A 24693-nucleotide genomic window follows, 5' to 3' on the forward strand; every position below is an offset into this window, starting at 1 on the left:
CTGGTAATCCACTCTGTGAAATAATCGCCTAGCCCAGTGATCCACTCTGTGAAATCACAATCTAGCCTGGTGATCAACTCTGTGAAATCACCATCTAGCCTGGTGATCCACTCTGTGAAATCACCGTCTAGCCTGGTAATCCACTCTGCGAAATCATCGCCTAGCCCAGTGATCCACTCTGTGAAATCACCGTCTAGCCTGGTGATCAACTCTGTGACATCACCGTCTAGCCTGGTGATCCACTCTGTGAAATCACCGTCTAGCCTCGTAATCCGCTCTGTGAAATCACCGTCTAGCCCAGTGATCCACTCTGTGAAATCACCATCAGACTGGTGATCCATTCAGTTGAATCACTGCCTAGCCTGGTGATCAATTCCATTAAACCACTGTCCCAGCAGAGTCAACAAGACACAGGGAAGTGAGTAAACATGGAATCGGTGCTGTGAAGAGCCTCAAAGCTGATCCTTGGCAGCAAATGGTTGCATTTAAGAGGGAGGACTGGGCAAACCTGGGCCTCCTAATCTTCCAGAGAATTGTCTTTACAGAAATGTACAAGACATAAGAGCAGGGAGCACAGATAAAGAATGGTGAAAAGTATGTCAGGGAAAGTTTGTTGTGAAAGTGTGATGAACACTTGCAATGGGAGTAGAAAGCCTCAAGACACATTAGATGATGAGATGGGCTGAGAGTTCAGGAGGCTGAACGATGAGCACATTGAAACTTTTAAAATGGTGATGAGAGTTGAAAGGTGAGAAACTGTGTCCACTGGTGAGGGAATCGAGAACAAAAAGAGACAACCATAACATTAGATTGCACTGCCATTTCAGAGGGAAGTCCACAAGCACTTCGTCACACGAACGTCAATAGAAATCTGCCACTCTCGTCTCCTGAGAGGCTACGGGGCCCAATTAAATTATTAAGATCCAAAATTGGTGCATTTTTGTTCGCTAAGGGTATCAAGGAATATGGATCAAAGGTGGATAAATGGAAATTAAGATATAAATTAACTATGATGACAGGCTCGAGGGGCTGAATGCCCTCCTCCTGTGTTAATAGAGGTCTAGTAAATGCACTATACATTACAATTAATTTCTCCTTTTTTCTGGACCCAGGTTGTTTGGTATGACGGCAGTGATCAAAACCAATATGTCGGAACCGTGGCAACTGATGACCCACCCTGGGCTGCACTGGCCCGTCATTCTGAACCCCATTGTACTCCTCGTCCTGTACTACACCATAGCGACGATAATTCGGCAGCTGCTTCTCAATGGCGAGTCAGGGGTAAGGGCAGCTGGAGCAGCATGAGACTTTTGACCACGCCATTAATCTAACACTACCCCCCCCCCCCCCCTCCACCCTCCCCTCACCACACTCCTCACCCCCCCCTCCATCACCGCTCTCCTCATTGATATCACCAGATTGTGGTTTCCGGCCATGGAATGAACCACAGCATTGAGCACAGTCGAAGAAGGGATGGTGGTATAATGGTACCACCACTGGGTTAGTTAATCCTTGAATTCTGGAGAAGTCCCGGAGGATTGGAAAGCTGCCAATGTGAGACCCCATACTCAAAAAGGGAGGGAGGCAAAAATCGGGTAACTATAGGCTGATTAGCCGAACGACTATTGTTGGAAAAATGTTGGAGTCAACTATTAAGGAAGCCATAGCGGCATGTTTGGAAAATCATAGTCTAATCAAGCAGAGAAAGCAAGGCTGCATGAAAGGAAAATTGTGTCTGACTAATTTATTAAAGTTTTTCGTGGAGATCTCAACTAGAGTGGATAGAGGGGAACCAGGAGATATGTTGCATTTGGACTTTCAGAAGGTGCTCCCAAAAGGTTAAGTCCTAAGAGCCAATGGTGTTGAAGGTGGTATATTAGCATGGACAGAAAATTGGCTAATGGGCAGCGGGGATCAGTGCTGGGACCGAAACTGTTTACAATATATATTAACGACTTGGAGGAAGGAATTGAATGTACTATAGCCAAATTTGCAAATGACACAAAAATAGGTGGAAAGGCAAGTTGCTAGCGGGATACAAACAGTTTGCAAAGAGATATTGATAGGTTAAATAAGTGGATAAATGGCAAATGGAGTAGAATGTGGGAAAATGTGAAGTTGTTCATTTTGGAAGGTGGAACAAAAGAACAGAGAATTATTTAAATGGAGAAAAACTGCTGAAAGCTGCAAAACAGAGGCACTTGGAGGTATTTGTACACACAACTCAGAAAGCTAGCACAAGGTGCAACAGGTAATCAGGAAGGCCAATGGAATGTGAGCCCTTATTTCAAAGGGGTTGGAGTATAAGTGTAGGAAGTCTTGCTGCAACTGTACAAGGTACTGGTGAGACCACATCTGGATTCTTGTGAGCAGTTTTGGTCCCCTGACTTTGGTGGGCGGCACGGTAGCACAGTGGCTCGCAATGTTGCTTCACGGTGCCAGGGTCCCAGATTCGATTTCCGGCTTGGATCACTGTCTGTGCGGAGTCTGCACGTTCTCCCCGTGTCTTTGTGGGTTTCCTCCGGGTGCTCTGGATTCCTCCCACAAGTCCCAAAAGATGTGCTGTTAATTAATTTGGACATTCTGAATTCTCCCTCGGTGTACCCGAACAGGCACCCGAATGTGGCGACTGGAGGCTTTTCACATTAACTTCATTGCAGCGTTAATGTAAGCCAACTTGTGACAATAAAGATTATTATTATGAAGGAAAGATGTTATTTCATTGGAGGCAGTTCAGAGAAGGTTCACTAGGATGTTCCCCGATATGGAGGAATTGGCTTCTGAGCAAAAGTTAAACATGTTGGGACTCTACTCACTGGAATTTATAAGAATGAGAGGTGATCTCATTGAAACATACTGGATTCTTAAGGAGTTTGACAGGGTGAATGCTGAGAGGATGTTTCCCCTCATGGGAGAGACTAAGCCCACAGGGCATAGTCTCAGAATAAAGGGGCTCCAATTTAAGACTGAGATGAGGAGGAATTTCCTCTCTCAGATGGTTGTGAATCTTTGGTACTCCTTGCCACAGAGAGCTGTGGGGGCAGAGTCCTTGTATATATTTAAAGTTGAGATGGATAGATTCTTGATCAGTAAGGGAATCAAGGGTTATGGGGAAGGGGTAGGAAAGTGGACGTGAGGACTGTTGGATCAGCCATGATCTATTGAATGGCAGAGCAGGCTCAAGGGGCCGAATGGCCTGCTCCTGTTCTTATCTATTTCTTATGGTCTTATCCAGGGGCCGGAGGAAACCCACACAGACATGGAGAGAACATGCAAACTCCACACAGACAGCCACCCAAGGTTGGATTTGAACCCGGGTCTCTGGCGCTGTACCATTGTTCCAACACTCAAGAGTTCCTGATCTGATTGATTTTTCACTCAGTGAAGGTCATGCAGGAAAAGGCTCATCTGGGAGAATTACTCTGTACTTAGGTTGCACCCTCCCACCCCACCCTTTCCGCAATATCTCAACCAATGAATGCCAGATGTGTTCATTTAACCATCTGCAGAGAAGGGTGGCCGGAGGGCTGGTTGAGATCCAGGCACCACCCCATACTTCCCCCAATCCCCGCCAACTATTTCACCTATTCCACGTAGCCAGGGACTGTCTAACCAATTGCACTTGTCCTTGCTAAGATTAATATGAAATGGACCCATTGCACATCACACTCAGGTAACCAATTATCCATTGGATCAAGGGAAACATGTAATTTGTTTGTGCCTCTGTAGATTATAATTTCTCAAGGAAAGTTTATTTAAGTATTCCCGAGTATTATTCACAGCAGAATTGTTGGCTCTATGTCACCATTGTCGAATAGGCTGAACGAACATGGTGACTAAATGTTTAATATTGGTACTGACGCTTTCTGTGTAATTGTCCTATTGTCTGACAGGCTGGTCTTTCAGAGATGGTCATTTACTCCATGGATGGTGTGTCGGAACAAATCAGTGCCGAAGGCAGCTTGCAGATTGTTGAAAGTGATGACAAACAGGTCAGAGCCAAATCACAAAGCCCAAATCTATCTCATATCAGTTCATCTGGAATTTGACAAAGTGCTATGCAAAGTATTGATGTCCAAAGGGGCCTGGGTGCCACTGATCATGAAAAGCTAGCATGCAGGTGCAGCAAGCAGTTAGGAAGGCAAATGGCGTGTTAGCTTTTATTGCAAGGGGGTTTGAGTACAGGACGTCTTGCTGCGCTTGTGTAGAGCTTTGGTGAGACTGAACCTGGAGTATTATGTGCAGTTTTGGTCTCCTTATACAAGGACTTGCCTTAGAGAGAGTGCAATGGAAGTTGGCCAGACTGATCCCGAGGATTTCAGGATTGTCTTATGAAGAGAGATTGAGGAAATGGTACCTGTATTCTCTACAATTTTGAAGAATGAGGGGTGATTTCATTGAAACTGGCAAAACTCATATAGAGTATGACTGGGTAAATGTAGATCGGATATTTCTGCTGACTGGTGAGTCTAGAACCAGGGGTCACATTCTCAAGGGGCAGGCCATTTAGGAATGAGACGAGAGGAGTTTCTTCACTCAGAAGGTAGGGAATTGTTGCAATTCTCTACCACAGAGGGCTGTGGAAGCTCAATCATCAAACATGTTCAAAACAAAAATCGGTCAACTTCACGATACCAATGACATTAGGGATTATGGGGATAGCCCAGGAAAACTGGTAGATGGTCAATCTTGAACTGTTTGAATGGCTGAGCAGGCTCGGCAGGCCAAATGGCTTGCTGCTTTTGCCAGTTCCGATGGTTTTTTAGTGACCAAAGGGAAATGGACCTCAGCACCAGTCTCCATGAATCCCTCGCCTCTCAGAGTTATAGGGAAGTAGCAAGACAGGTATCGCCCACCCCCAGCCCAGAGCCAACACATTCCCTCCTCCCACCACTCCCATGCCCCCAAAATACAGACCCTGGGTAGATACCTTTCCACAGCTACTTGTGAGTAGTATCATGCTTACTTAAATAGACCGGCGCCATGGATTTGAATAGGTTAGGGTCTCTATTGTGGTCTTTGCATATTGTACCCTGCTCAGTGGGCTAGGTAGTTGGTTTCTGATGCAGAACAAGGCCAGCAACGTGGGTTCAATCCTTGTACCAGCTGAGGTCATTCATGAAGGCCCCACCTTCTCAACCTCGCCCCTCACCTGAGGTGTGGTGATCCTCAGCTTAAATCACCACCAGTCAGCTCTTCTCCTTGAAGGGAAAAGCAGCCAGTGGTCATCTGGGACTATGGCAACTTTACCCTGTAATATTGTAATGCGGGATGAAGCGCGCTGACAGCATGAAAGTTCAGTGAATCTTTATTCCACTGTGCACCAAACTATATAAAGGAAAAATTGTTATTTCAAAGGGTACATTGAAAGCTCTCCGCAACCCCCCCCCCCCCCCCCTCGACCGTGCGATTCCGACCCACCGTCTCCTTCACACTTGCAGTACTGGCCCTGTCTCCACAATCCTACTGACATCCTACTGTTCAAGGAACAGCTACTGCATGTCCTTGATAAGTATGTACCTGTCAGGCAGGGAGGAAGTGGTCGAGTGAGAGAACCATGGTTTACTAAAGCAGTCAAAACACTTGTCAAGAGGAAGAAAGAGACTTATGTAAAGATGAGACATGAAGGTTCAGTTAGGGCGCTCGAGAGTTACAAGTTAGCTAGGAAGGACCTAAAGAGAGAGCTAAGAAGAGCCAGGAGGGGACATGAGAAGTCTTTGGCAGGTGGGATCAAGGATAACCCTAAAGCTTTTTATAGATATGTCAGGAATAAAAGAATGACTAGGGTAAGAGTAGGGCCAGTCAAGGACAGTAGTGGGAAGTTGTGCTTGGAGTCTGAGGAGATAGGAGAGGTGCTAAATGAATATTTTTTGTCTGTATTCACACAGGAAAAAGACAATGTTGTCGAGGAGAATACTGAGATTCAGGCTACTAGACTAGAAGAGCTTGAGGTTCATAAGGAGGAGGTGTTAGCAATTCTGGAAAGTGTGAAAATAGATAAGTCACCTGGGCCGGATGGGATTTATCCTAGGATTCTCTGGGACGCTAGGGAGAAGATTGCTGAGCCATTGGCCTTGATCTTTAAGTCATCTTTGTCTACAGGAATAGTGCCAGAAGACTGGAGGATAGCAAATGTTGTCCCCTTGTTCAAGAAGGGGAGTAGAGATAACCCCGGTAACTATAGACCAGTGAGCCTTACTTCTGTTGTGGGAAAAATCTTGGAAAGGTTTATAAGAGATAGGATGTATAATCATCTGGAAAGGAATAATTTGGTTAGAGATAGTCAACACTGTTTTGTGAAGGGTAGGTCGTGCCTCACAAACCTTATAGAGTTCTTTGAGAAGGTGACCAAACAGGTGGATGAGGGTAAAGCAGTTGATGTGGTGTATATGGATTTCAGTAAAGTGTTTGATAAGGTTTCCCATGGTAGGCTACTGCAGAAAATACGGAGGCATGGGATTCAGGGTGATTTAGCAGTTTGGATCAGCAATTGGCTAGCTGGAAGAAGACAAAGGGTGGTGGTTGATGGGAAATGTTCAGACTGGAGTCCAGTTACTAGTGGTGTACCACAAAGATCTGTTTTGGGGCCACTGCTGTTTGTCATTTTTATAAATGACCTGGAGGAGGGCGTAGAAGGATGGGTGAGTAAATTAGCAGATGACACTAAAGTCGGTGGAGTTGTGGACAGTGCGGAAGGATGTTACAAGTTACAGAGGGACATAGATAAGCTGCAGCGCTGGTCTGAGAGGTGGCAAATGGAGTTTAATGCAGAAAAGTGTGAGGTGATTCATTTTGGAAGGAATAACAGGAAGACTGAGTACTGGGCTAATGGTAAGATTCTTGGCAGTGTGGATGAGCAGAGAGATCTCGGTGTCCATGTACATAGATCCCTGAAAGTTGCCACCTAGGTTGAGAGGGTTGTTAAGAAGGCGTACGGTGTGTTAGCTTTTATTGGTAGAGGGATTGAGTTTAGGAGCCATGAGGTCATGTTGCAGCTACACAACACTCTGGTGCATTTGGAGTATTGCGTGCAATTCTAGTCGCAGCATTATAGGAAGGATGTGGAAGCATTGGAAAGGGTGCAGAGGAGATTTACCAGAATATTGCCTGGTATGGAGGGAAGATCTTATGAGGAAAGGCTGAGGGACTTGAGGCTGTTTTCGTTAGAGAGAAGACGGTTAAGAGGTATCTTAATTGAGGCATACAAGATGATCAGAGGATTGGATAGGGTGGACAGTGAGAGCCTTTTTCCTCAGATGGTGATGTCTAGCACGAGGGGACATACCTTTAAATTGAGGGGAGATAGATATAAGACAGATGTCAGTGGTAGGTTCTTTACTCGGAGAGTAGTAAGGGCATGGAATGCCCTGCCTGCAACAGTAGTGGACTCGTCAACACTAAGGACATTCAAATGGTCATTGGATAGACATGGACAATAAGGGAATAGTGTAGATGGGCTTTAGAGTGGTTTCACAGGTCGGCGCAACATCGAGGGCCGAAGGGCCTGTACTGCGCGGTAATGTTCTATGTTCTATCACCCCAAAGTCTCAAGTGAACTCAAAGCGTGGAAAAGGTCATTCACTCCGCACACTCTACTGCTACTGCCATCAGCTGACCCAGCCGACAGTTACCATGGCAACCGCAGGGTCCCAGTATCCTGGTTGACCTTCGCCATCTCACCCATGCTGACGTTGAGGGGCTTGGGGGGCGGGCGGGTGGGTGGAGGGTGGAGAGCATGGTGCCCCTGTTCCATATTGTTCAATCACAGCATTTGTATGTTTGACCTTTCTGCACAGAGAAAATGTGTCTCATTACATTGTGACTTCCCTTTCATATTCTTTCTGATTACAGCAGCCATCGATTAACTCAGTAAGTGGGCATGCAGTGGAGTTGACTGTTCCCTTCTATTTGCCACAGAGGAACAATAATTCTCTGCCGGTACAGATGTACTGCTCCCCAGAGTACACCCAGCGGTCTACAAACTCTGGTAAGATTCCTCAAGATAAAGTGTAGGTAAGTGGCAGGAAGTGAAGGGGAAATGATTGTTGCTGCTTTATTGCTACCCCGCCCCAAGGTTCCACAGAGGGTGATAAACAATCAGTGTGGATAATTATTCATATTTCACTCAGACAGCTCATCGCCACAGACTCCAATCATGTCCTCTGTCCAGTGACTCTGGTTTTATAATAATCTTTATTATTGTCACAAATAGGCTTACATTAACACTTCAATGAAGTTTCTGTGAAAAGCCCCGAGTCGCCACACTCCGGCGCCTTTTAGGGTACACTGATGGAGAATTCAGAATGTCCAATTCGCCTAACAAGCACGTCTTTCGGGACTTGTGGGAGGAAACTGGAGCACCCGGAGGAAACCAACGCAGACATGGGGAGAACGTGCAGACTCCGCACAGACAATGACTCAAGCCGGGAATCGAACCTGGGACCCTGGCACTGTGAAGCAACAATGCTAACCACTGTGCTACCATGCCACCCAGTAAGCCAGGGCCCCAGGTTAACCTCTAAGTTAGTAGAAAGTAGTGGAAAGTTGCTGCTGCACTGATTGGCCTGTTGCCTCATAAATTATTCATATTCAGATCATTCTTTTTTAAAGGTTTGAATACCTAACCTTAATGCCAGGAAGGAGCTGCATTGCAAATGCACTCCTGCATTAGTGTCTCTTCTGTTCGCAGTAAGAGTCTGAACCCACATGATGCCAACCTCCCTACTGACATAATGATGCCACGTTAATGCCAGGGTGTCCTTCCCTTGAATCACTGCGTGCTTATACCTCCCAGGGGCAATGTCTGTTTTCACTTGTGTACAGGTTTCCGGGGGCCGGACTGGCATTGGTATGGCTGCCATTTCTTTTGGCACTCCATATATGCCAACTGGTGTGTGTGAGCATTGAACATGTTGGAATTCACCTTAATGGTCACTGGTCACCATTGTAGGGAGTGGAATTGGCTGCAGTTGGGCGTGTGGAGGCCAGAGCCCCTATGCTTGCATTACCTCAGCCGTTCAATAAAGATTTTATTTTTTTAAAGGTTATTGATCAATTGCTGCAGCGCCCAGTGGAAACCTCATAACACTGACTTGTATCTGGGTTAAATTAAGAAAAAACTTGCAGTTTGCACAGCAGCTTAACATTGAGCCAATCCAGCCAATCGTGCTCTCCATTTGCATAGGAAGGGGGAATAAGACCTGCTCCTCAAAATGTCTCAAAACCTCACAGTGAGGACCTTGAGCAGCTAGGCGTATTGCACCTCCTGCCTCCTAGCCAATGTCAACTGGGGTTAATATTGTGTCTCTGAAAAATATCTCAAATTGCTTCCAATACAATGAATAACTTTGACATTCAGTGACAAAGGATACACCGATATGAAGGGCAGCTGAATGCTCCAATTCTGAAATAAGGACAAGTATAAGTGGGAAATAAACAACGGGGCCTCCTCAGTCTGAGTGAAGTAAGTGACCATTTAACATTTCAGAAGGATTTATCAGATCTATTACTAATCCATCTGGCCTCCCAATTAGATGCTGACAGCCCTCTGTATATTTGCAGCATTTTCTGTTTTTGATTCCATTGAAGCAAATTTAGTGATAGAAAAAAATACATTTGACCCAACAAGGCACTTCATTCTGGTACGCTAATTTTTCCATTAAAGTCCATCTCCCTGCATAATAACCCTCCCTCTAGTACATTAACCCTTCCCCCAGATACTTTAACCCTTCCATCATCATATTTTAAACATCTTGGGGGGCCGGTTTAGCTCACTTGGCTAGACAGCTGGTTTGTGATACAGAGCAAGGCCAGCAGCACGGGTTCAATTCCCATACCGGTGGGGCAGCATGGTGGCAGAGTGGTTAGCACTGCTGCCTCACAGCGTCAGGGATCCGGGTTCAATTCCGCAAGTTTTCACTTTCTCCCCGTGTCTGCGTGGGTTTCCTCCAGGTGCTCCGATTTCTTCCCACAGTCCAAAGATGTGCAGGTTAGGTGGATTGGCGATAATAAATTGCCCCTAGATGGGATTACGGGGCTAGGGTAGGGGATTGGGTCTAGGTAACGTTCTCTTTCAGATGATTCTTTCACGTATTTGCCCTTTAATTTGCTTGATGTATTCTTACAAATATTTCACATTCAAAACACGTGAGACTGACCATTTGAAATTTATTTCCCCGAAACTAAATTTTTGTCCTTTAGTCTGCTTTGAAATGAGATACTCAGTTCACCTCAGCCATACCTGATGAAGTGTGATTATTTAATTACTTTGATGAGGTCTTTCCTTTTACTCCCTTTTTCTGGAGTATAAGCTTAACTGGTGGCTTGACTCAAGCCCTTACGAATTAGTCAGTTCTTTCTCTGCATCCTCTCATAAGCTTCCCTGCAATATTTCAGGACAGTACTTATCTCTCTATTCCTCTTCCTCTTACAGACACGAACACAGAGATGGGAAGACTAGATGATGATTCTGAGAACCCACACAACAGTCTGTCGATCATCGGCCACTTCACAATGCGGCAGAGCTACCTCTGTGCACTCATATTCATGATGGTATGGCTGAAGGAATGACTTCCTATTCACTCTTTGCTGCTGTTGCTTGTACTATCTCTTTAAAAACTGCAGAATAAATCCCCAGTGAAGCAATTTGTCATCACATCAGAAGGAAATTCTCAATGTCATTCTAAGTTATCTGGAAACACATTCAACACGCAACACCATGTAGTAGAACCATAGGATTCCTACAGTGCAGAAGGAAGTCATTAGGCCCATCGAGTCTGCACCGACCCGCTGAAAGAGCATCCTACCTAGGCCCAATCCCCGGTCCTATCACCGTAACCTTACCTGCAATTCCCTATGCACTAAGGGGCAATTTTATCATGGTCAATTAGGCTAGCTTGCATGTCTTTGGACTGCGGGAGGAAACCAGGGGACCCGGAGGAAGCCCACGCAGATACAGGGAGAAAGTGCAAACTCCAGACAGACAGTGACCCAAGGCTGGAATTGAATCCAGGTCCCTGGTGTTGTGAGGCAGCAGTGCTAACCACTGTGCCACCATGCCACCTCTGTTTCAGCAATAGCGGGAGCATCTTCATTAAAATGGTTGTGCACGCATCACGTAATGCTGTGAAAACACTTGTTACGGAGAGGGTGGGGAGAGAACTGAATCCCTTGTACCCTTTCCCTTGCTGCCCATAATTAGTGGAAAGAAAATGGATATTAGCCATTTGGATATCCAAAATGGATATTATTTCTTAGCTCCTAGAGTACTTCACCTGGAAGGAGTACATGCGGCTTTGGATGGTTAGGAGGGATGAGATAAAAGGGCAGTTGTTGCACCTCCTGTGATTGCATGGGAAGGTGCCTGGGAAGCGGGAGAGGTGTTGGGAATGATAGAGGAGTAACCAGGGTATCGCAGGGGGAACAGTCCCTTTAGCATGCTGACAGGGGAGGGGAGGGGAAGATGTGTTTGGTGGGTTTTTATTTCAGACATGAGTTTATTCTTTGTCTGTGTCAGAATTGGAAAATGACCAAGAAAATGAGTCGGTAAGGAAAAGTGAATATGAATGAAAACTAGCAAGGAACATAAAAGTGGACTGCAAAAGTTCCTTTAGTTGTAGGTAAAAAATTAGCCAGGAAAAATGTGGGTCCATTACAGATGGGAACAGGTGAATTTATACTGGAGAACAGGGAAATAGCAGAGCTAAACAGTTATTTTGTATCTGATTTCTCCGAAGAAGATATAGGAAATCTCCCAGAAAAACAAGGTGACCCAAGAGACTTGTGAAACCGAGAAAATTAATTATTAGGAAAGAGGCAGTACTTGAAAAGCTAACTGGATTGAAGGTTGATAAATCCCCTGGACCAGATGAGCTTCATCCCAGAGTGTTGAAGGAGGTGGCTAGAGATAGAGTGAATGCACTGGTGATTGTCAGTAGTCGGGAAAATGTTAGTCTATTACAAAGGATGTGAAAACTGGGAGGGTTAATATGGATTTATGAAAAGGAAATCATATTTGACAAACTTGTGGGAGATTTTTGATGATGTTACTTGCAGCTCTGATAAAGGAGAACCAGTGGATGTGGCATTTTTGGATTTTCAGAACGCTTCTGATAAGGTCCCACTCTGGAGGTTAGTAAATAAAATTAGAGCGCACGGGCTAAAACATGGCAGATAGAATATATAAATAAATGTGAAGTTATTCAGTTTGGTAGAAAAACAGAAAGAAAGACTATTTATTAAATGGTGAGATGTTTGGAAATGTTGATGTCCAAAGGCACCTGGGTGTCCTTGTTTATGAGTCACTAAAAGCTAGTATGCAGGAGCAACAAGCAATTGGGAAAGCAAAATGGTATGTTGGCCTTCATCGTGGGGAGGTTCGAGTACATGAATAAAGCTGTCTTGCTGCAGTTGTACAGAAACTTGGTGAGACTGCGCCAGTGCAGTTTTGGTCCCCTTATCTAAGGAAGAATATACTTGCCATAGAGGGGGAGCAATAGAGATTTACCAGATTAATCCGTGGGATGGTGGGATTGTCCTATGAGGCGCAATTGGGGAGACTGGGTCTGTTTCAAAGAATGAGGGGTGACCTCATTGAAACGTACATAATTCATACAGGGTGTGGCAGGGTGGATGTGGATGGGGCCTCTTCCCTAGCTGGTGAGTCTAAAACCAGGGGATATAATCTCAGAATAAGGGGCAGGCCAATTAACACCGAGATGTAGGGGAATTTCTTCATTCAGAGGGTGATGAATCTTTGGAATTCTCTACCCCAGAGGACTGTGGAAGCTCAATCATTGAGCATGATCAAAACAGGGATCGATAGATTTCCAGATACTAATGACATCAAGGGATAGGGAGATGGTGCAGGAAAGTAGCATTGAGGTAAACAAATCGGCCATTGTCTAATTGAATAGAGAGCAGGCTCGAGGAGCTGAATGGCCTACCGCTGGTCCTATGTTTCAAAGTCACCTGACCTTTGGCAGCCATCTTTATCTTGGTTTTTTTTTAGATAAAAGACAGTTCCAGAAAATTTTAGATTGAGTTCAGTTCACTTTTGAAGTGATGAATAAGACATTCCTTAACTGGGCATGACAACGCTGGATTCAAAATAAAGGACTGTTTTTGTCACATAGCCTGAATACAAATGGTAATATTCATATTATCACCTATTTTTAAATCTGAAAGATTTTCAACATTTTTCTGGAAAGACCTATGGGATCTAACAATTAAGAGTTAAGTCAAAGAAGGTGTGACCTCAATGGCCTTTGTGTCATGGAAGAGTTTGATTCCATACTGGGTCCACCCTTTGTCACAGATCAATTCCACCAACCCACCTTCACCATATACCCTTCACTCCCATTTAATCACCTTCTCACCATATCCTTCAGTCCCTCCAACTCAGTCCCATTTAACCATCTTCTCACTATATCGCTTAATCCAACCTACCCATCTTCTCACTAGATCGTTCAATCCCACCCAGTCACGTTCGCACTAAATCCCTCAAACCTACCTTCTCAAAATGCCTTCAATTTTCACCTAAAGATCTTCTGCGGGATTCTCGGTCGGCAGGATCCTCCCCTTCACTGGCAATGCACCCACACCTGCGGATTTCCCGATGACATGGGTTGGCCACAATGGGAAACCATGGCCGGGATTCTCCGAGACTCCGCGCCACAATCGCGCGATCAGGTCCGACGCCTTCCCGGAGAATCACCGCCAGTTGCACGGTCGACGCGGCGCCAGTCGGGGGCCGTTGAAAGAGGCCCATGGGGCAATTCGCTGCGGACGTCTGGCCGAGTCCCCACCGGCGTAGGTCACGTATGGTTCCACCCGGCGGGAGCTCGGAGTCGCGGCTGCGGTGGCTGTCCTGGTGGGGGGACAGGGGGATTCGTCACAGGGGGGGGGCCTCCATGATGGCCAGGCCCGTGATCGGGGGCCACCGATCAGTGGGCATGTGTAATCTGGAGGGGGCCTACTTCTTCGGCGCCGGCCCGCTCTGTGGGCCCTCCATGTCGCGTGGGATTGGCACCGCAGGCGCGGACCCGCGGCCAGACGTGCAGGCCTCCATATCGGCAGCCGGAGCTGTGTGAAGCACTCCAGGGCTCTGCTAGCCCCCTTAAAAGTGGGGAATCACTCCGGACTTTCTAGAAAAAAGTCCGGAGTGATTCACGCCTATTTTCCCCCGGGTGTGGGGACATAACCCCATTATTAGAGAATCCCGCCACCCATTTTCCAGCTGCGGGAACGGAGAATGCCACTGCCAGCGGGGGCGTGCCGGAAAACGGGCTGGTGGGACAGAGACCTCTCTCAACTTCACCTCAACATATCCAGAAACATCACCATACCACAGAGTCATTTCTCTCTCCGATTGTTTCCAATAGTTCTTTTAACCACTTTAATACTGTTAGTTTCAATACCTTAGCCTGATGATGTAATTCGCAATTTGATTACCGATTGGATAAACATCCCACTTGTTTTCCCTTCATGTTTCTTCACTGCTTAAACACAGTGAATCACAGTGAATAATTTTAGGAACGCCGTATGCCACAAAGGGTATGTGGGGGGGGGGGGGGGGGGGGGAATCATGTGATGAAACCTCACAGTTGGCAACCCTAAATGGAAACAGGACAAGGCCATTCAACCCCTCAACCCTGCTCCATCATTCAACAGTATCATGTCTGATCAGATCTTGACCTCAGCTCAACTTTCATCATAGAACTTACAGTGCAGAAGGAGGCCATTCGGCCCATCGGGTCTGCACCAGCTCTTGGAAAGAGCACCCTACCCAAGGTCAACACCTCCACCCTATCCCCATAACCCAGTAACCCCACCTAACACTAAGGGCAATTTTGGACACTAAGGGCAATTTAGCATGGCCAATCCACCTAACCTGCACATCTTTGGACTGTGGGAGGAAACCGGAGCACCCGGAGGAAACCCACGCACACACGGGGAGGATGTGCAGACTCCGCACAGGCAGTGACCCAAGCCGGAATCGAACCCGAGACCCTGGAGCTGTGAAGCAATTGTGCTATCCACAATGCTACCGTGCTGCCCCACAGCACTCCTACAAATCTTGCCTCTCCTATAGTTTAAATGTTAATCTATTTCAGCCTTGAATATATTCAATGATCCAGCCCCCATTGTTCTCTGGAGAAGATAATTCCAAAGATTTGTGACCCTCTGAGAGAGGAAATTCCTCCTCATCTCCACCTTGAATGGGCAAGCCTTTATTCTGAAACTGTGGCTCTGGGTGTAGCACAAAGGATTAACAATGTATTACATAGTTGATGATGAGCTCAGTCAGTCATGTGCGTGCTAGACCCGAGAGAGAGAACAAAGAACAAAGAAATGTACAGCACAGGAACAGGCCCTTCGGCCCTCCAAGCCCGTGCCGACCATGCTGCCCGACTAAACTACAATCTTCTACAGAGAGGTTGGAACACCATACTTAGGAGCTAACATGTCTACTCTGTAACCTGTTTTGATGTAGTACAAATAAACAAGTGTTAAGAAGAGTATGACTACAATCTGTCTGGTGACCAGGTACTATCATAGAATTTACAGTGCAGAAGGAGGCCATTCGGCCCATCGAGTCTGCACCGGCTCTTGGAAAGAGCACCCTACCCAAGGTCAACACCGCCACCCCATCCCCATAACCCCACCCAACACTAAGGGCAATTTTTGACACTAAGGGCAATTTATCATGGCCAATCCACCTAACCTGCACATCTTTGGACTGTGGGAGGAAACCGGAGCACCCGGAGGAAACCCACGCACACACGGGGAGGATGTGCAGACTCCGCACAGACAGTGACCCAAGCCGGAATCGAACCTGGGATCCTGGAGCTGTGAAGCAATTGTGCTATCCACAAGGCTACCGTGCTGCCCCAAATAAGTTATTTTAATTAAAAAAAATTTTTTTTATAAGAGTACCCAGTTCATTTTTTCCAATTAAGGGGCAATTTAGTGTGGCCAATCCACCTAACCTGCACATCTTTGGGTTGTGGGGGCAAAACCCACACAAACACGGGGAGAATGTGCAAACTCCACACGGACAGTGACCCAGAGTCAGGATCGAACCTGGGACCTCGGCGCCGTGAGGCAACAGGGCTAACCCACTGCGCCACCGTGCTGCCCTTATGCCTGGAGTCCATAGATAAAAAGGGCCATGTCAGAACACTGAGTTTTAGATTTCCTCTTGCAGGGAAACATCATCAAAATTTTACATGTGGGCGGCATGGTGGCAGAGTGGTTAGCACTGCTGCATCACAGCTACAAGGACCCGGGTTTGATTCCCACCTTGGGTGACTGTGTGGAGTTTGCACATTCTCCCTGTGTTTGCGTGGGTTTCCTCCCATAGTACAAAGATGTGCAGGTTAGGTGGATTGGCCATGATAAATGACCTCTTAGTGTCCAGGGATGTGGATGTGCAGGTTAGGTTATGGGGTAGGGCGTTGTTGGCAGGGGAATGGACCTGGTTAGGGTGCTCTATTGGAAAGTCGGTGCAGACTTGATAGGCCGAATGGTCTCCTTCCGCATTGTAGGGATTCTATGAGTTTCTATGTTTCAATCAGATTACCACTCTTTACAATTTTAGTGTCTGATTCCTGATAACCTCATTCACAATTCAATTCTGCACTAGACGACCTTTGACACAGAGAAGACTTTGCCACTCATCAACAATTCTTCTTCTCCTCAGATCTGGAGCATTACTTACAACAGCTGGCTGACCTTTGTCCTTTTGATCTGGTCCTGTGTGATTTGGATGTTGCGTGGACGTCAGCGATGGGCAAAGTTGAGCTCTCCCTTCCTGGTGGTTTATGGGAACTTGCTGATAATCCAACAGTTCTTTACAGGCTTGCAGCTGAGTGAGGCTGAACTCTTCCCCAGAGTCTCCGACGCTGTGTTGATCGACTTTGACCTGAAGCATCCAAACACCCCGTGCGTGCACCTGGGTGCCAAGGTTTGTATGGAGCATGGCCCAAAGTCATTGTGTTAAACATCAGCGAATTGTAACTGCAGGATTGTGATCAGAATTGAATAAGATGTGTCAGAGATCTGAAACTGTGGGGGGTATAACATCATTATTAGGAAAGGATTGGTGTCAGGGGGAGTATGAAATATAGATGCTAAATGGACAGAAAACAGATTGTGATTTGTGCATTTTTAAAATTCATTTGCGGGATGTGGGCGTCGCTGGTTAGGCCAGCATTTATTGCCCATCCCTAGTTGCCCTTCAGAAGGTGGTGGTGAATTGCCTTCTTGAACCACTGCAATCCTAGAGGTTAGGTACACCCACTGTGCTGTTAGGGAGGGAGTTCCAGGATGTTGCCCCAGCAATAGTGATGGAATGGCGATATATTTGCAAGTCAGGATGATGAGTCACTTGGAGGGGAACCTCCAGGTGGTGGGGTTCCCAGGTATCTGCTGCTTTTGTCCTTCTAGATGGTAGTGGCCGTGGGTTTGGAAGATGCTGTCTGAGGAACCTTGGTGAGTTACTGCAGTGCATCTTGTAGATGGTGCACACGAATGCCACAGTTCGTTGGTGGTGGAGGGTTTGAATGTTTGTGGAAGGGGGAGCAATCAATGGGCTGCTTTGTCCTGGATAGTGTTGAGCTTCTTGAGTGTTGTTGGAGCTGCACTCATCCAGGCAAGTGGAGAGTATTGTATTACACTCCTGATTTGTGCCTTGTAGATGGTGGACAGGCTTTGGGGGGCCAGGAGGGGAGTTACTCGCTGTCGGATTGCTAGTCTTTAATTGGTGGGATGCAAATAAAGGAAAAGCCCATGAGTTTTAATTGTTTTTAATATTTATAAATGGTGGGATATGAATGTGGTATTACATCGAACTTATAGCACCGACCTAGGCCCCTGATCCCAATTGGCCATGTGATTTTTATGAAGTTGTAAGGATGCATAGGAGGATTTACAGACAACATAAAAATCTGAAACATGTAACAGCGAAGACGATTAAAAATCCTCTTTTGGGACATGAGTAATTTTACATATGGGTAAGTGTCGATACTGGAGAGAAATGATAAACTTAGTCCGGAAAATTCCCTGAGACTCATATTCCCACTTTGTCAGCATCACTTTGCGAGAGGAATGTGATTTTCGTCGTGTAGCAGAAAAAGTAAAACCATTCCGAGGGATTTTCCAGGAAGTGGGAAATTCCATTCTAATTTCTGTGGGAGCAGCAGAAGTGAGAAGAGTATTGAGGATGACAGGTTATTAGGCAAAAATAACTGTCTAATAAAGCAGGGAGCACACAATGGGAGATGCGACTCAGCAAGTGTTTGACAACCTTTGGTACAAGTGGCAGATCAGACTCATCCGATCACTGCCTGGGAACAAAGGGGTGAAAGGCCATTGGTTGTTGTAAAGATCACCCTCACCAATTTCACTACCTGCTTCCCATTCAAAACTATCAGTTTTGAATGGCTGCCTTGTCTTTGTTTAGTGACATATTCTACTTCTTCATTTTTTTCGCAAAAATATACTTTATTCGTAAAATATCTGAAAGAACATTACACATATTTCCAAGTGCCCATCACACAAAGTGCAATAATATTCAGGTTCTCTACATACACCTTGTTGCACTGTGACGTGCTTCAATACAGTCCAAGAAACATTACAGACATTTCAAAATGGTTGTCTACATTGATCAAATTGCACTTTGAGGTGCTTCAATACATTTATGATACATGCAATAATCCCAGTGTACATTCAATGTGCATCCTACAGCCTGAGGGGGTTCTTTAAAATTCCCTGTAGTTCACTATGGCTGAAAAGTCTTAGACAGCGAGCCTCAGTGGCGGCTGCCTCGAGCTTTAGTGCATCCCTCAGCACGTAGTCCTGGGCTTTGGAATGTGCCAGTCTGCAACACTCAGACAGGGACAACTCATTGCGCTGGAAGACCAACAAGGTTCAGGCAGCCCAATGAGCGTCTTTTACCGAGCTGACAATCCTCCAGCAACAACAGGTAATTGTCTTAGTGTGCGCCCCTGGGAACAGCCTAAAGAGCACAGAATCCTGTGTCATGGAACTGCTCGGGATGAATCCTGACAAAAAAACATCATATGTACGGGACTGGGATTGGGTTGGATTTGAGTCTGGAGTTAATTACTGACACTTGGGAGTACATTAATACATGTCCCGTTTTTGCAGATCACCTACACATTCACCTTCTGGCTCTTACTATGTCAGCACTTAACTGAAAAAGAGAAAATGAAAAGACGGATTCAGGTATCACTCAGTGAGATAAACCTTCAGGAGCCAGGTAAGAAAGCTTTCCCCCTTCACCAATGTTGGCATTCACGTGGTCAGTGTTAGCTCATGAATTCCTTTTGTTGTTACTTCCCTTTTTTCTTCTTTATAAGCATTGTTACTAATTGCCGGGGGAGCTAGAGTAAGAGGAAGATGTGGTTCCACTGTAATTATCACTTTAGCAAATTGTCCATATCGGTTAATTAGAATCATAGAGGGGGCGATTCTCCGAGCCCCGCGCCGGGCCGGAGAATTGCCGCAACCGCACCACGGTGCCGGCGCGCGATTCTCCGAGGTGCGGTGAATCGGCGCCATTTGCACCCTTGCATTTGGTGCTGGCGTGGCCACGGGCCACTGGAATTGGCGGGGCCGCCGATTCTCCAGCCCGGATGGGCCGAGCGGCCGCGCCAATACGACATAGTCCCGCCGGCGCCGTTCATCCCTGGTCACTGCCGGCAGGAACTCTGTGCGAATGGTCGGGGGGCTCCTTCACTGGGGGGGGCCTCTGATGGGGTCTGGCTCGCGATCGGAGCCCACCGATTGGCAGGCCGGCCTCTTCCCCCCCCCCACCCCCCGCCCGGGCCTACTTTCTGGCGCGGCCGGCCCCTGAACACCGACACCATGTTGAGTCGGGGCCGGCGCGCTAAAGAAGTCCCCTGTGCATGTGCAGGTTGACACGGCCCAACTGCGCATGCGCGGGTTGGAGCGGCGCCCATTTGGCGGCCCGAAAGGAGGCTGGAGCGGCATGAACCGCTCCAGCGCCGTGCTGGCCCCCTGTGGGGGCCATAATTGGTCGTACCCGGGCCCGGTTCACGCCGTCGTGAAACGCGACGGCGTTCACGACGGAGCGAACACTTTGACTCCATATTGGAGAATCGGCCCCAGAATCTTTGCAGTGCCAATGGAGGCCATTCAGCCCATTATTTCTGTGCTGGATTTTTGAAAGCACTATTCATTAGTCCCACTCCTCTGTTCTGTTCCCCTGGCACCATAAATATTTCCTTCTTCAAGCAGCGTTCCAATTTGCTTTTGCGAGTTAAATCCGCTTCCACCAGCCTTTCAGACACATTGCTTTCCAGCTCATTGTGATTTGTGTAAAAAATGTTTCCGCAGCTCCGCTCTGAATCTTGAGCCAGTTATCTTAAACCTGAAAACACTTTCTCCTTATTTCTTCGACCATAATCCCTCAGGCATTTTCACACTTCTATAAAATCCACCCCCTCTAAGAAGAGACATCTCAGCTTCTCTGGTCTCTCCACCTGGCTGAATTCCCTCATTTCCTGCTATAATTCCAGTAAATTCTGCAGCTTTGTCACAGACCTTTTTATTATAAATTTCATTTTAGCTTTGCATTTCCTGCTCACCCGAAGAATTCCAGCTCTTGCTGTTAACTTCCTGAGGAATATGTCTGGTCTGCTGTACCCTAATGATCTCCTTGAGCATTTCTCATTGCTTTTGCATGGCCTTTTTTGCCATTTCTTTCCCATTTCCAATTGGCCTAACTAGATCCCTTTCTCGTTAAGTTAATCAGTTCTTAAATTAAAGGAAAAGCTTGAACTTACTATCTACACCTGACATTAATTCCAATTAAGCAGCCCAATACAGTTCGAATGCCACTTTGAAATAAAGTTAACACAACAGCTTACTTGCTTATCTGTAGATATGTTTAGAGATAGACCCTTTCAAGAGCAGATCCACTACAGTTGTCTTGTCAGATTCAAATCCTGTAGAAAACTGCTGTTCAAGTTAAAATTATACAACAGACTGAAAAACTACAGCAGACATGGCTCCTCCCATTAATTACATCATCTGTGTCCCACTAAGTTCCATTGACCTGCTTAGCTAGGACAAAATACTGATGTGATACCCTGGGCTAATGTATGGTTGATTCCAGCCCCACAGGCCCTGTAGTCCCAACACAAGTGAATTAGCCAATAATTCATATAAAATTTCCGAATTCTTTGGCTCTTGGCTGCCTGATAATTTACAGTCACCAGGTTTGTAAGTTGAAAAATAATTACTGTTTACTTATAACAGAAATAAAGATGAAATATGCAGTAATTACAATGGATATCAGCAAGCTAACCTCTACCCTCCCCCCTTTACTGTCCCACATTCAACTCACACACACACACAAGGCAGACAAACAAAGGATGGAAGGGGTCAAAGTAATATGGATTAATATTAAAATGGATGAGTCCTTTGCTTTGGATGTTGATTTCTTCGCAGCAGAGTCCCCTCGCATCATGCTGATTGATCAAAGCCACCGGTGTACAGTTGGTGATGGTCTTCTGATAGTAACCTTCATTCAGTATTCACAGGCAGTAGGATTTCCTCTTGGGGAGGCACTTTAACTTTTATTAAACTGGGCCTTCAGCTCAAAGGTCCATCTTTGAGACTACTTCTCTCTTAAGACTCTTGGTCTCACATCAAATCCATCTTACAGCCTAAGTTTTAACCTCAATCCTTTGCAGATTCACTAAAATGGCATCCAGCCTTACTGGAGAAAGAAAATAATTCTTACACTGGATTTTGTAGAGAGATCTCATCAGATGTTGGAGAGAGAAAATCCGAGATGCTTCTTCCAGCTTCTGAACTGAAAGCGAAACTAAATAAATCCAGCCTTACTGGGGAGGGAGTCATTCCAGAGAAATCAGAACCAATTACCACTGGCTGTCGTCAAAGCCCAGCATTTCGAGCCAATTCATTGGCCACCAGCCAAGTCAGTCAAACTGAGTCATCACTAATCTGTCCTGCCTGAATTAAAGGGAAAGCCTACATTAAAGGCACAGGCCCATTAATCGTCCATGGATAATGCAAAAAATAAAATAAAGGAAAGTAGAAAACAGGGTTTCAACAGGAGGATCCTGAAAATACAATCCCTCATAAATTATCTATATTCCAGGGAACCATCCAAAATATAAGCAAAGTTTCATTAGCCTTTTATCTGTAGCCAAGTGAGGTTTGAATGACTGTTTACCTCAATCTTTTACACCACCTTAATTACCGCTTTATTAGACACACTGCCTGCTTGTATTTCAAACCAGGGTTTTTAATAGCTTTACTGCCACAAATATAAAATATAGCATGTAACAATTTCTACATTCATCTCAAGGGGGAGAATCAGAACAGCCTGAGATAATAAATGGTGTGACTCCAACTGCCGATGCCACGTTGATAGAGGGCCAAGAAAGTGAGGCCCATGACTGAGAGGGTCCTGGCCTGTTGAGAGTCTCCTTATGTGCAGGGACACCCTCATTGGCCTCATGTACTGGAGGCACTGTGATCACTGGCAGTGATGAGGAGGAGTGTCAGCTTGGTGCGCCCTTTAAAGATCCCCGTGAGAGGTAACTGGCTGGCGCTCCTCCTCCCTCATTGTGTGTAATGGCACCCCCTTACTCCCAGGGGAGAAGGGGCACCAGGAGGGAGGTCATGGTGCCTTGTACCCTCTTGCCTAGTCACCTCTGTATAATGCCCATGGAGAGAGCAATGGAAATATAGGTCTGGGCTGATATCCGGCAGCCACTGAGTGTTCTGCTGGACCTGAATCTCCATGGTAGTCATGAGCCTCTCTGTGGAGGAAGCCATCTTCTCACATACCAGAAACACGGCCGACCTCACGGTTGGGATGATGACTCCAGCATTCACTCAAGGCTGCACATAGCCTCTGGCATCTCCATCAGATATTCTGCGTCTCTAGCTATATGTGGCTATTGCAAGAGCCCGGCCATCAGCTTGGAGCTCAGCATGGGGCCTAGTCTTCAGCAGTCCTCCGACTCTCAGGGACTTTGGCCGTCACATCCTCCATCAGCCACATGTGTGTGGTATGCTCAGTGGATTGTGACCCTGAGTTTAATGATGAACGCTTTCCCACTGAAGTGACTGACTGCACTGGAGGAGGGTACAGAACACTGATGTGACAGTCCATCCTCTGGATGTTCTGTGTTATCATCCTCACAGATGGAGGATGTATTGCATTGTTGGGGTTGACATCCCTCCAGATTGTGAGGACCTGCAGTGGAGAACATAAAGAACTAGATCAGGTCAAATGACAATCCTGCTTCCCAGCACTGTATCACCTGTATGCCAGGTTCTTGACATGAAATTGGAGATATCCACTCTGCTGTGCTGACATTCCAGCTTCGCTGTCTGTAACTGAGCATTTGTCCTGTTTCCTAGCCAATTCGAGTGTTTCCTCCTCTGCAGGGGTTGATATGCGCCTGTCAGGGATGCCACCACCAGCCTTGGAGTGATCCCTGATATTATGCACTCTTTTTTGTCCTGAAGGCAGCCAGAAGGCTGGAGTGTCACCTCAATCGACACCTAGTCCCTTTGACAATCAATGGCACCTTCCTATTAGATGCTCCACATGCTCACCTTCCTGCAACTAGTACAACTTCCACAGGGTGAACTGGTTTACACACATTCAGTCCCCATGTTTCACCTGGTGCTGAGGCATGGAGCCCAAATTCCTGTCTGGCATACCTCCCCACTCACACATTTAACATTGCTTAATGTCCTCACGAGAGACACTTTGCAATGATTATAACACTCTTATAATCTTACTATATACTCCTTATAACCTTACTATATCACTCCTTATAACCTTACTATATTCCCCTCCAACTCGATTTTCAAATTTGCTGATGACACAGTAGTGGGTCGGATTTCAAACAATGACGAGACAGAGTACAGGAATGAGATAGGGAATCTGGTGAACTGGTGAGACGGCAATAATCTCTCCCTCAATGTCAACAAAACAAAGGAGATTGTCATCGACTTCAGGAAGCGTAGTGGAGAACATGCCCCTGTCTACATCAATGGGGATGAAGTAGAAAGGGTCGAGAGCTTCAAGTTTTTCGGTGTCCAGATCACCAACAGCCTGTTCTGGTCCCCCCATGCCGACACTATGATTAAGACAGCCCACCAACGACTCTACTTTCTCAGAAGACTAAGGAAATTTGGTATGTCACCTACGACTCTCACCAACTTCTACAGATGCACCATAGAAAGCATTCTTTCTGGTTATATCACAGCTCGGTATGGATCCTGCTCTGCCCAAGACCGCAGGAAACTACAAAAGGTTGTGAATGTAGCCCAGTCCATCACGCAAACCAGCCTCCCATCCATTGACTCTATCTGTAATTCCCGCTGCCTCGGAAAGGCAGCCAGCATAATTAAGGACCCCACGCACCCCGTCATACTCTCTTCCACCTTCTTCCATCAGGAAAAAGATGCCAAAATTTGAGGTCACGTACCAACCGACTCAACAGCTTCTTCCCTACTGCCATCAGACTTTGGAATGGACCTACCTCGTATTAAATTGATCTTTTCTCTACACCTTGCTATAACTGTAACATTATATTCTGCAGTCTCTCCTTCCTTCCCTGTGTACGGTATGCATTGTTTGTACAGCATGCAAGA

General features: G+C 46.3%; 1 protein-coding gene across 1 annotated transcript in view; it reads left to right on the forward strand.

Moving 5' to 3' along the window:
- Nucleotides 1-24693, forward strand: part of LOC140428896 (piezo-type mechanosensitive ion channel component 2-like) — a 319011-nt gene that overhangs the window by 46415 nt on the left and 247903 nt on the right. The window contains exons 7-12 of the mRNA XM_072515544.1: nt 1113-1281; nt 3894-3992; nt 7852-7987; nt 10433-10551; nt 16703-16966; nt 19171-19282. Coding sequence (XP_072371645.1) covers nt 1113-1281; nt 3894-3992; nt 7852-7987; nt 10433-10551; nt 16703-16966; nt 19171-19282 — 899 coding nt within the window. The remainder of the gene's footprint in view (nt 1-1112; nt 1282-3893; nt 3993-7851; nt 7988-10432; nt 10552-16702; nt 16967-19170; nt 19283-24693) is intronic.

The sequence above is a fragment of the Scyliorhinus torazame genome, chromosome 8 (genome assembly GCF_047496885.1).
Source record: "Scyliorhinus torazame isolate Kashiwa2021f chromosome 8, sScyTor2.1, whole genome shotgun sequence".
Lineage (NCBI taxonomy): Eukaryota > Metazoa > Chordata > Chondrichthyes > Carcharhiniformes > Scyliorhinidae > Scyliorhinus > Scyliorhinus torazame.